This window comes from Erythranthe guttata, chromosome 2, assembly GCF_056151865.1.
Source record: "Erythranthe guttata isolate IM_541 chromosome 2, IM_541, whole genome shotgun sequence".
Lineage (NCBI taxonomy): Eukaryota > Viridiplantae > Streptophyta > Magnoliopsida > Lamiales > Phrymaceae > Erythranthe > Erythranthe guttata.
In genome coordinates this window covers 1761357-1774906 of record NC_142534.1, presented here as the reverse complement: position 1 = coordinate 1774906, position 13550 = coordinate 1761357, and the positions used below count along the sequence as shown (strand labels likewise).

Here is a 13550-nt window from a genome sequence, read left to right as displayed (position 1 = left end):
ATTTTACAAAAAATACAATCTCATATTATATTTATGATATGTCGTTTTGTACAAAGAATAATTTTGAATTTTCTTGTTGGACTCAAGATTTTATTTAATGTAGGGGTAAATTGCGGCCAACCCTCTGAGGTAAGGTCAAATAGCGGAAAAACACCTTCTTGATTTGGTATTATAATAACCTCCCTCAACTATCTATTTTTTTACGAAAAAGCCCATCATTTAGTTGGTAAATTTGATACCGTAAAAATAGAAGTGTAAGACAATACATAATTAAAGGGAGTGGTTGTAATCATCCAAACAGAATGACCGTTTCCGTAACTTGATCTAACCTGAAGAACTCGACTGTAATTTGCCGGCCGTTTTGACATGTTAACGTATGTTTTGATATTTTTTTTTTAAAACGAAAGAACAGTTACTTTTGTCTCGAATAAGATTAATCATTCAACTAATATGTATAGTTGATATTGGAAAATAGTTTTCCGATCTTGGAATTTAATTCGAATAATTAATAGAATGTTTAATAAATGATTGATAATGTTAAATGTAAATTGTGACTAAAAAGAATAAGACAAAATGGTGAGTTAGATTGAAAATAATTGTCGTGGTTGACGATTTCATAGGATGCCGCTTCTGTCGCACATATCTCAAACAATAATTAAATGTACGTTCAAATTTGAGACACAAATAAATACAAATTATTTTTAAATAATATATAAATAAATTTAAAAATAAAAACAATTATTTGACTCACGCGAGGTGTGTGAGGTCAGTTTCCAGATACGTTGTGGGCCCACAGACAAAGCCCAACTGGGTTATGGGCCCATTTGGATTTCCCAATTTAATGCTTAATAATATTTTATTCATTATGCTGTTTCTTTTTTTTTTTTTCAAATAAATTGTGCATAAATGCTGTTTCTTTTTATTTAATCTTTTAATAATTATTTAAAATTTATATATGAGGTGTTATTATGGTTGAGGCATTAAATTTTACGTTGTACTGATCGTACTCAATTAAGATCATCAAAAAATTACTAATATAATACTTCATCAAATTAAATATTTTTTTTTACTAATGTCAGATATATGTATGTATATGGAAAATAAAGTATTTAGAATTAAATTTTGAATTCTGATATTTTTTGGAACATAAATTAGAACACATTTTATACTTTCGAAAAAAAAAATCAGAAAAACTATTTTCAATTTGTTCAGTTCGATTTCCGCCCCTACATAAAACAAATCCTTAAATTATTGTCACTTTCCCAATAATCATATATAAATATATAGCTCAAAGAAAATATTATTATGCTTCTTATTACAAAGTCAAAAGAAAATAATTCTGACCATAGTTATGTATATAAAAAGGTACTGACTTATGAACTGCCAAACAAATCTTTCCTTGTGAGAGTGAAAAAATCAATAAGTAGACATAAATTGAGGGACCAAACAAAAAAGTCATATTATTTGGAATTTTGTTTTTATTTATTTACTTTGATTTTTTTTTTGGGACTAAATTTTGATTTAATTTCTGTTCTTTACAGCTTTACAGCTGTAAGTGGAAGGGAAAAGGTGAAAATTCCATCAAGGGTTTTTTTACTTTATGTTCTTTATTAATGATACAATAACAAGCAAAGTTAAAAAATAATAATTAAATTACAAAAAAAGAATAGAAAATCAGGTCAATAAAAAAAGAAAGTTTTAAGATGAATAATAATAATTAATTATACAATTATTCTACAATTATTGTGTGGGGGACAAAACTGACCTTGTGATCTTTCATTGTTTGGACTTCTCTATTGTCATTCTTTTTCTTTTATTATTTTTGTTGACTTTAATCTTCAAAATGTGATTTTTTTAATAGCATTTTTTGTATTATTTTTTTATTTTAATTTGGTATTTATCTTTTAGTTTATAGACTTTTGACCCCCCAAAATTTATTTTATACACTTATAGTCCAATTTTTATTTTTATTTTTCTTAAATCACCCCATGTACTAGCCCCAAACAAAAAACCCTAAGTCCTCCCCTATATACCAACTCTTTGTGGTGATTGGTCAACAAAATTTGAATACTTAAAATCATTATTGTTCAAACTTCAAACCACAATCATAATATATTTTCCATGAACGACTATCACAAGCATGCATCTCTCTCTCTCTCTCTCTCTCTCTCTCACACACACACACACACCATAAAGAAAAATGAAATTAAAGGTGGGACAGAGGACATATTCCACAAAATCAAAGATTTTGTCACCCAAATTCAAATCTTTTTTTAATTTATAGGAAGAGCCAAATTCAAACCAATACATTTAAATAAAGGAGATATTTTCCCTCAAAAAAAATAAACAAAGGAGAGATTTTTTACAATATTTACTATCATAAAAATATATATTATATAGGACAAGGTTCGTACTTAACTAGTGTGGATGATAAATTAAATATTTTATTTGGTGTGAAATATTATTTGATGCATGATGTAAATTAGGTCACATTGCCCAAACATTTGGGCATGAAAATAATCAAAAATTGAGACGTGGCTCAAGAATTATAGGTAGATGATGATCATGTAATCAAGCCAGTTGTCACCCACGAATATGTATATATAATATATAGTTAATTAAAATGAAATAGATTTCTTGTAAATAAAATTGATTTTGAGCAAAACACGTGAAAAAAGCTAGAGCCAAATAAGAAAAGGCCAAAAGCGTGATTTGGCACGCTTCACATTCTCTACACAAATTTACTACATTTGACAAAGCCAAAGAGGGTTTCAACCTTTTATTCTAGTGCTCCAATTAAAGGGTAAAAAAGAAAAAATAAATAAATAAATAAAGGAAATAGTATTGCTAAAGCGAAAGTTTAGGTTATTTTTACCAATATATTTTTGTTTTTGATAATGAACTAATAATAGCTTACAAACCCGACGTATAATAACTTGTAAATCATGAATAGTACTAATATGACACAAGATATTTATTTCATTAATTAATGTAATAATAACAAAGAAAACGAATAGTCAAATAAATATCCTTTATTCTCAATAACAGTAGCATGCGCATGCAACAAATTTCATACATAATCATCATCCACGCATGCATGCATGCGTTAATACATAAAAAGCTGCAGAAATATATATATATAGGTTAATCAAAGATTTAACACAAATCTAAGAAAAGTATTTTCATTTGGGAATTAGTATATATATATATATATAATGTCAGAATTATATTTAGCTTTAATAGCTCTTGGAAAATAAAAAAAATGGTTACTGTCATCTACGAAATACTGACACAACTAAAACGAAAGGCAGCCATGGAAAGAGAAGACAAACATCATTAGAACAGAAGAAATATATATATATACATTATATATATATAATTACAGAAAAGGGACCATATATATATATATATATATATATATAAAATTGATAAATTGAAATTTGGAGCTAGGTCAAAACCCACTGACCGACAGCTCTTTATATCAAATTTCTTCTTTATTTGTTGCATGTTTCGTTTTCACATCACATGCAAGAGAATTTTGCAACAAGAGAGAGAGCTTAAAATGGAAACAGAAGATCTATTATATCTTACAAACTACATATATTATTTAACATTAATATATATATAAATATGGTCCAATAATAATAATTCTTGAAATATATATTGTACGTACGTAGTCTTTGATTCTTGAAAGAGACAAAAGAGATGGATCGATGAAAATAAGGAATTAAAAACATAAGTAGATAGAAAGAGAGAGAAAAAAAGAAAATAAAGAAAAAAAATTGCAGATATACTTCATTGCTTCTGTGGCCTCTTCTCTTTCTCTCTCTTCTTTCTCTCTCTTAATTCTTTCTGTGTCTGTAAATTGCATGCCAGCTGCTCTTTCTGCAGCAGCCAATACTACCAACTCTCAGCAGTTTCTTCTTTTCTCATTTTCTTTCCCTTTCTCTTTCCTCTTCTTGCGCGCAGTTTGCAGAGTTGTTGACGAAAGGCGAATTAATATATTAACTTTAATAGACAAATGATGAATATAGAAAATTCTAGAGAGAGAGAGAGAAGAGAAGAGAGAGAAAGCAAGCTTTGATTTGATTAATGAGGAGTGACAACAGCGTCCACAAAAACTGATCTGCTCAAAGATGGCAACTGATGATTAATGGCAGCACCAGCACCAGCACCCCTTTTTATTTTCTTGTTCGGAATAATAATATTTGAAGAAGACGATGAAATGCAAGACAACGATGATTCTTGATCATCAACTGATGATAAGATTCCCCATGAATTATTAGTATTATTATTATTATTGGTTTCTTGATGAACTCTGCAACTTTTACGTTTGAGATGATGATTAACGTTGTTGTTGATCGAAAGTACTTCAGATATAACCTCGTAACACTCATCAACTTCCTCCTGTTAAATAAACAAAACCCACAATTTAATTTTAGAAATTCATAAATAAATAAAACACATAATATAATATGAGAGAGAGAGAGAGAGAGATCTAGCTAGAGAGAGAAAGTACCTTGCTGATGTTGAGAACACTGAGAAGCTGGTTTTCATAGGCAACAATGGCGTTATTACAGGGCTCAACACGACGGATAACGTGCAGCATTGTCGCAGTAGCCAATACAGACGGCATGTAAAGCATGAATCTTGGATCTGTATTATGTATGTATACATCACATATTAAAATTAAAAATCTCTTCTCTTTTTTTTTCTTTCATAAAAATTCAATCTTTAATACTATTTAGCAATTACTTACCGGAGACGAAAGAGAGAAGAAGATTTTCGGAGTTCCTAAGGAAATCCCAATGAAGATTGCTCTTCAGACCAAGCCTTCTTATTACATGATCAAGAAACGAAAGTGGTGTCACCGGATTCATCCGCCATTTCAGCGACGAAAGCACCAAAATCTCCATTCTTTGTATCGTTTTCGCCTCAAACACATACTTCGTACCCTCCACCTGCAATTTAATAAAAAAAAAAAAAATAAATAAAAAATCAGAAGAAAAAAAATGGAATCTTTTTTTATTTTTTGAATTTCAGAGAGAGAGAAAGAGGCAGTACTTGAAGGTCTAAGAGAAGAGGGACATGGGTTTCTTCAACTTTAGCAGCAAGAGAGAGACACGTGGCAGCACAGAGCTGCATCATCCATGGCGGCTGCTTCTTCTCCTCATTAGAGAAGCCCTGCAGACTTGAAAGAAACCTATCCAGATAGTTGACCGCAAGTATGGCGGTCAACGGCGAGAACCCATAACGGGCATTGATCTTGAGAATCCATTCCACAGCTTCTTTTCTTTCAGAGGAGAGAGAAGAAGAAGCAACAAATCCTGCTTCTCTGGGTTTCAGACAAGTTTCTCTCTCCTTGCAGAATAGGGTTTGCAGTTCTTCGTCGTCCCAGAATAAATCCTGCTCCAATAAAAACAGAGGACGACGAAGAACAGAAATATTATTATTAATATTATTTGATGTGATTTCGCTCTCTTCTTCTTCCCATTGTTCTTCTTCTTCACAGTAGAGAGCGTCGAGCATTGATTTTTGTGGGGTTTGGTCAATAGCCATTGTTTGTTGTGTTGTTGTTGATAAGAAGAAGGGTTTGTATTTCTTCTTCTTCTTCTTCTTCTTTTCTGTTCATTGTACAAGAAAAGAAGCGGAAAGTAATAAAGCGAAACCCATTCTTTGATTTCTTTTTTTTCTCTCTCTCTCTAGATTAAGCTTTTTGTTGGTTTCTCTCTCTAAATCTGAATGGTGGGAGTGGAATGGAGTGATGAGGGAGGAAACTCGGTTCTCGAAAAAACAGAGAGAGATATAAAGGAGGAGATTTTATTCAGACTAGTTTTGTCACGCTTTGTCTTTTCTCTTTTATGCAATATTTTACAAGGTAAATGTAAATGTGAATTTACTTGTATTATTAATTAATTATTTAATTATTGTTTTTTATTCCTCTTTTACTTTTTTACAAACTTAAAAAAAAAATTTGATGCTCGATTCGAAATCGTTCATTAGGAATTTGAAAAGTTTCATTTGTAATAAACGAATCGTTTTGAGTTCGAACCCAGGCTCGATCAGGACTAGCATTACTTGTTCAATCTCGACTCAGATATCGCTTATCAAACCAAACTCAAACACAATTTAAAAAAATCGATAAAGATTCAAATAAACTTGAATAACAATGTGCATGTTCGGCTCGATTTGATTCGTTTTACACCCTGACCCACATGTCGCAACCGCATATTACTAATGGGTAAATACAGCTCTCGTCTAAATCACACAAGATATGTAAACCGACTGGGAAAATCGAATCGGAATGGCTAATGTTGCACTATTTTTTACTCCAACAATTAGGTAATTCTTATTAAAATAAAAAAAAAAAAAAAAATTAGTGTGTGTGGTGAGTGTGTGTTTAAGGTGTAAAATTGTTGGCGGGAAGAGAAGCAAAGGCACACATACCAAGCAGGCCCCGCGAAAAGTGCCTGTTATGGAAGCAAACATTAAGAGACACTGCACAACCAAAAAGATAGATCTATTACTATTGCCTAACCCAAATACTCCTACTATTTTTATTTATTTATCTCTCCGATATACACAATTATAAATTTATAATTACCAAAATATTAATAAATAAATAAAGAATTAAGAAATCTTGTCAATTAAAATACGAAAATGTATATTTAATCCATCGATTTTTAAATTATCGATTTATGTTTTTCAGGTTTTTTATTATCGATTTTCTTTTTCGGGTTTTTTATTGTAGATTTTTTTTAATAAATATAATAATTAACCACAATTTTCTTGAGCCTTGACCGATAAAAGTAAAGGAACTTTTTATGGTGTGAATAGTGATAGGTAGAGTCATGTGGCTATGGCTTGTGTCTCTCACTTCTCAATTTTGGGCTTAATGAAAGCCATTAATCATGCCATCTTGTCTCCTCATTTTTGAGCACTAATAAATATAACAAGTGGGAGTAGGCTTTTATAATTTAGAACCAAACATATATATAGCCCAAATAATAGGTTGAAGCTTTAGCCTTGTAGTTTTTTTTTTTGTTTTTGGTATATATATATATATATATATATATATATATATATATATATATATATATATATATATATATATATATATTCTAAGGAGTAATTGCACATTAATTGCTTTTAACATCTAAAAAATGCTTGTTAGTCACTATAGATGTTACAAAAGTGTATCGGTCCCTAACGCAGAAGTTTATCATGCACTGGATAAATCTATACTCTCGTATAATAGCTTATAAACAATACGAGAGACGTACACCACATTAGGCTAACCATAGGAGTATATGATAAGCCCCACCAAACGATAGTTGACTGAGGAATTCGAGCTGGTCAATTGATACAAGCTCACTTGCTCCAACTGCTAAATCATTCTTTAATCGCACGCACTCTGATTTGTTATGGTGGCTGATAGTTAAAGCTGAATTTCAGTGGGGTTTTTTTCCCCCAATTACATTACAATGGGGTTTATATTGTCAAGGATGCCAACTCAATCCAACTAAACATGAATAAACAAGAGTAGGACCATTGAATTAAACAGAGTAGCTTTAGTTGTTATCCATTTTAATCCCCCATTAAACCACTAATTATTACTCCCTCTGTCCCATATTATATGTTTTTTTAGAGAGTTCTTTTTGTCCCAAATTATTTGTCATTTTAGATTTTCAATGTATCATTAATTGCACTATTTTCAATTTTACCCTTTATCACTCTTAATTACTTAGTGTAAAATAATTAATGTCAGGGATATATTAATATTTTCCTATGATTTTCACTATAATCTATGCACATTTATTGATTTTCTTAATACGTGTGCAACAACCCAAAACGTCACTTAAATTGGGACGGAGGGAGTACAAGATTCTATTTATTAAAAAAGTCAAAGTCAAAGCGAGCCCCATGTTACTTATTTTCTGTCTTTAATGATAATTAGGAGCAACCTCAAAATGAGCCGGCCCCAATTGCTTTTTTTTTTAATCATAATAATCTCCAATCATTTCTCCCTACTTTCCACATCCCAAAATACTAATTGCTTTAGCATTATTGTTTTTGTACAATTTATATACAAATAAGTACACAATGATAACAATTAATGTCGATATTGTAATTATTGTATATTTCCCTTGTACGGGAAATTAATATATTTCACAAAAAAATATTTATTTCCTTTTCGTTAAATAACTTCAGATGTAAAGAAGAAAAAAACACAAGAAATTGAAATTCATTATAAAATGATTTCATGCTGCGAAATTCAATAAATGTGTTTTTATTTCATATTAATACTAAAACGTCATGCAAATATACATTTATTTCAGAAAGCATCAAATATTGAAAAAGCCCAACATAAAACCCTGGAAAACTTTGGGCCTAATATAAAATTTGGAAGAGAAAAAAAAAATGGAAGATCACAAATTCTTAACTTCTATTATCAACATTTTTTCCTTGCATAAAAACAAATTCATCAACCAAGAACCACAACAAAACCGTAAAGTTACAACGAACAAAGAAATTACCAAGCAACTAACCAATCACACAACACAATCAGACAGTGATTGTCTGATTTTCTCGACTGCCTCGACAAAAGTGTGTCTTAGTAGTGAGGAGGTGGGTAAGGAGCCGGAGGATATGAACCTGCAACAAAGCAAAAAAAAACATTAATCAGTATTTCGCTTTAAAGATTACGAAGAATGTCGATTCTGTAAATGTAAGTGAGAGAAACACTTTAATTTAAATATTACCTGGAGGATAATTGTAAGTGTTGTGAGGTGGCGGAGCAGGATAAGTCGAATGTGGCGGAGGAGGATATGATGAAGTGGGAGGGTAAGTTGGAGGGTATGCGGATGGCTGAGGAGGGTATGCGGATGGCTGATAAGGGTATGGTGATGGAGGATATGGAGAAGAATTTGGAGGGTATGAATGAACGAGTGGTGACGAGGCGAAGCTCGTTTGATGGTAGGGTGGTAATACTGGAGGTGCGGAGTATAGCGGAGCATGAGGCGCTGGTCCACCTGTATACGGTGGAGCTGATGGAGTTGGTGCTGAAGCCTGTGGTTTGGCTGGTTTCTGAATTGGAAAATAAAAAATAAAAAGTTTATATTCCACAATTATAATATTCCCGAGGATGTAAATAATCGAATGACAAAAGAAAATATATGATAGGAAAAAAGTTGGTCTAGCTTACACTGGCATCAGCGTAGTGCATTATTAATCGAACTTCTCCGGCGTGCCTATAGATATAGAACACATATTATTAGATGTATGATCAGCAAGATTTTACAATGATATTCCCGAGATTAAAACTGACACGTACCGCAAAAACAAAATAAATTGTAGTTTTACATATTTTTCTCGAAAAATGTCGAAGACATTTACGAGCGAGAAGATCGATTATTCATTGACCTTCTAGAAGGTGTGATAATTCCTCATTTGAAGCCATGGGATCAAGAATAAGTTATCATTTTCGTAATTAGGCTAATTAATTCTTAATTCATCAATCACCTTAACTAATTGTAGAGCAATAGAACCTTCTTAAACACTACAAAGCAGTTAATATTCTTAAAATACAGAGAACAAACACAACTCGAGAAAAAAACATTATACACATATGATATACCACTTGTTCACAAAGCTCGGAAAGTATTTAGTGATGTAGATCAGTTCAAATTTATTATTTATTATACCTTCCGCGTTTATCCTGAAGAGACCACGAGCTATCGTCGTAACCCTGAGACAGAACTTTCTGCAATTGAATCCTGAACAAAACCGAGATCGTAAATTAAGATTCCGCAATCAAATAATACATAAAAATCGGAAAAAAAAAAAAGGAAAGAGGTTAAAATATTACTTTCCGGTGCCAATGAAATCGTCGAAGGTGAGAGTATTGCTGTTCCAGACTACAACGGAAAATTCACGCAACCCTTCGATCAAGGTGAACACGAATTTCTCTTGAAACGTGGGATTTTTCCCTCCATCTAAACAAATTTTAACCCCAAAAACAAAATAAAAAAAAAATTAAAAAAAACCTTAAATCATGATTCTTCTTCTACAAAATCAAACTAATACAAACGAATTAAGAGTTGGTGTGAATTTATAAACAGTAGCTCTACCTGTGTGAGTGCGAGTACGATGCTTGGTGGTCGCATATTCGAGACAAACGTAGGGATCCTGCCTAGAAATCCACTCGGTGTTTTTCAATTTACTACAACCAACAACTGAGATCCAGAATAAAAAACCACAAATCAATCGCACAAACAGAAAATTTCACAGCATAATCACTAAACCAATAAATCACCCAAAAAAAAAAAAAGGAAAAAAAAATGAACAAAGGAACATACCAGTAACTTCGAGAAGTTGACCATGGATGCCAGAAATCGACATTGGAGGAGAATTAGAATATGAGGAAAATGAGGGTTTAACGTGATTATGTAGCTCCAAGCGCAAAAGAGGGCAGACTTTATTTATTGAAATTTTTTGAAGTCAAAAGAGATTATTTAATTCAGAAGAGTTGAGGAAATCAAATCTGGATGGAGAATTTATTGAAATTGTGGCTGACGATTCTTTCTGATTTGGGGATTTCTTCTTTACACGCAAAATTGATTAAATAGGGTTTTTTCGCCTCCGCGTAAATTATATAGTCTCTGAAGTAACCGAGTGCTTTCGTATTTTGGGAGCGCGTAAAAGTAATTTGAGGAAATGGTGTATAAATATATTTATATATTGTATATATTATATATTATATATATATTTCTTCTTCGGCCCCACTGGCCCCACTACCAAGTCAAGTTGCATTTTGGTTGACTTCTTACGATTGTTTACTCTTAAACATCTTAATTAAGGGGTTATATGAGATAACCCCCTCATACAATTTCCATAGAGGCATAAATCCATTTTTTAATTCACTATTAGGGATAACCCCCTCAGTTACCATAATATCCAATTTACCCTTGTTACATTCATGGATTAATATAAAAATCAATTAAAAAATCTGAAAATATGCAAACGTTCAGATTCTTTTTGTTTTCTTTTTATTTTTTATTTATTTTCTTTTTACCGATTTCCTTTCAAAACAATGTTTTTTTTTTAAATATCTACTTAAAAATAGTTATTTATTTTATATTATTTTTAATTTTTTTAATTTTTTTATTTGTTTATTATTTTTAATTTTTTGTTTTCTAAAATATTTTTTTAATATTATTTTTTTTAAATATATTTTTTAAAATATTTTTTTAATAATTTTTTTTCCAGTTTATTTTTTTAATTAATATTTTTTATTGATGTTTTTCTTCAGTTTATCAAATTGAAAATCCACTATACACGTACGAATTTCACTATAAATATTTCAAAATTTAGTGAAAATAATTTTTTTTCCAGCAGATTTACTAAAAGATGAAATTCGCTACACATCAAAATTTATGAACATTCACTATAAAAAAAATTAACGTAAACTCCACTAAAAGATTATCGTAATCCACTGTAAAATTAACGTAATCCACTATTTACTAATTCACTATTCACTGTCCGAATTTAAAATCCACTATTCGAAATCCACTATTCACTGTTTGAAATCCACTATTCACTGTTTGAAATCCACTATTCACTGCAACCCCTCTAACGTAATCCACTATTTAATGTCACTTGAGAATTCGAAAACCACTATTTACTATAAGCGCATCGACATCCCCTCCTCTATTGCTCGCGCATGCGTCAGGTGGGTATATTTTGTCTGAAATCCACTAAAAGTTCATCAAAAACCACTACAAAAATATAGAAATCTACTACAAAAGATCCCCTTTACAAAGAGAAAATCCACTAAAAACTTGCCTAAATCCACTACGAAAATCCCCTTTAAAAAAAATGTCATGACAGACAATAGTAGAGTCACCCGAACATCACCCAACCTCGTCCCACTTGTTGCCATCACTCCACTTGTGCAAGAACCTGAATCAAAGAAAAAAAAGACAACAACGTGTAAACTTAATTCATTCAAAACAAAATCAGTTCACAAAGCAAGAATTTTAAACCTACTACAATCTCATCCAAAACCATTACAAAAAACTATCATCATCCACCAAAATATTAACATAATCCACTACAAAATTAACCTAACCCAATACAAAACAATTACAAAAATATTAACATAATGGTCAATTGCACTTATCTTTTACCAAAAGATCCAAAACTATCATTCAAATTCTCTATGCTCACATCTTTCTTTACCCCTGTCTTACCATAATCCAATTCACACACAAATTATAATTACCATTCATCACCGCACCAAAAAATAATTAAAAAAAAAAAAAGTTATCTTGTCTTAACAAGAGAGGGGCCAAATATGTATTTAATCGGTTCCTGCTACTAAATCACCACTTTCCAGTAACAAAATCTTCAAACAAGATATGCAAACTCTAGGCAAAAAAAATAGCCAATAATCTGAGAACAAGACATGCAAACTCTAGGCAAAAAATTCACATAAGCTCTAAAAATTATCAAAACTGATGAAGTAATTGAGAATTTCGAAAATTGAATTTAAATCAAGAGAGACCCCGTAGAACTCCATCATCCACTATACATGAACAAAAAAGAGCCCTCTATTTTTCTCTGACTCTATCAAAGAAATCAAAACCTTATCAAAAATCAAGAAAACTGATGTAGACAACAAAAACAAAATTACGAATAAATAAATAAATTTGAAACAAAATACAGAAAAATAAATAAATTATATTTTCAGGATCGGTGTACCTTAGATGCAAAACAAGATTTTGCGTAGTCAATTGCAACCCTTCTTGTGCTGACCATATCCACCGTCAATGGCGGCGACGATTGAAAGGAATGAGGGGCTGCCAAATTCAAGATATGATCAATGCATATCGGATCTCTTCTCCTTTCCTACGTGGACCATATCTATCGGCACCGGACATGCCGTCGCCGCAGATCTGACTCCGGCCATGAGGCTCGGTAGCGTTTGTGAGGGGGAGAATATATGAGAGATAAGACAAAACATCAAATTAGAGGGTTTGGGAGGAAGAACCCATACGTCTTGCCCCGTTTTGGGGGCTGGTAAGGGAGGCGAGGGGGTGAGCGTGAGTTGTGAGTTGTGGAGAGAAGGGAGAGAAGAGAATGAGAGAGACGGCTAGAGAAGAGACATGGGTAGGTTAAAAAAAAATTAAGAAAGGGTAAAATAGGTTATTAATAATATAATTTGCTGAATAAAATACAATTGGATTTATCTCAAAAATGGGAAAAAAAAGAGGATCTAGTCTAATATTACAATGCATATGAGGGGGTTTTCTCAAATAATCTAATTAAATACAGGGAATTAATTAGCTACAAATCGCCTCATAGATTTTTCTCTCTTTCCAATAAATATTTCTTCGATCGTTCGTTTTTTTATTAAAAAAAACAGATTAATGATAATTTTAAAAACGAAAAAAAAAGACAGGACATCTTTATTGCTTATGACTCGCTCCGTCGGAATCGGACTGTCTCGTAATGTGTCTCTTTGCATAGTTTCATATGTTGTGAGGGTA

General features: G+C 31.5%; 2 protein-coding genes and 1 long non-coding RNA gene across 3 annotated transcripts; all 3 read right to left on the bottom strand.

Moving 5' to 3' along the window:
* Window positions 1-3639: 3639 nt before the first annotated feature.
* LOC105957535 (cyclin-D3-1) lies at window positions 3640-5831 on the bottom strand. The gene is made up of 4 exons (XM_012981463.2): window positions 5065-5831; window positions 4760-4961; window positions 4520-4656; window positions 3640-4407 (listed from the first exon to the last, which is right to left on the bottom strand). The coding sequence occupies exons 1-4, from the start codon at window positions 5557-5559 to the stop codon at window positions 4090-4092; spliced, it is 1152 nt and encodes a 383-aa protein (XP_012836917.2). The 5' UTR covers window positions 5560-5831; the 3' UTR covers window positions 3640-4089.
* A 2443-nt stretch (window positions 5832-8274) lies between these two features.
* Window positions 8275-10699, bottom strand: LOC105957537 (Calcium-dependent lipid-binding (CaLB domain) family protein). Its single transcript, XM_012981465.2, has 7 exons — window positions 10359-10699; window positions 10131-10235; window positions 9869-9995; window positions 9705-9776; window positions 9206-9251; window positions 8763-9087; window positions 8275-8655 (listed from the first exon to the last, which is right to left on the bottom strand). The coding sequence occupies exons 1-7, from the start codon at window positions 10399-10401 to the stop codon at window positions 8615-8617; spliced, it is 759 nt and encodes a 252-aa protein (XP_012836919.2). The 5' UTR covers window positions 10402-10699; the 3' UTR covers window positions 8275-8614.
* A 1071-nt stretch (window positions 10700-11770) lies between these two features.
* LOC148772094 (uncharacterized) lies at window positions 11771-12873 on the bottom strand. Its single transcript, XR_016033594.1, has 2 exons — window positions 12763-12873; window positions 11771-11961 (listed from the first exon to the last, which is right to left on the bottom strand). It is a non-coding gene; the product is annotated as an uncharacterized LOC148772094 (long non-coding RNA).
* Between the last annotated feature and the right edge of the window lie 677 nt (window positions 12874-13550).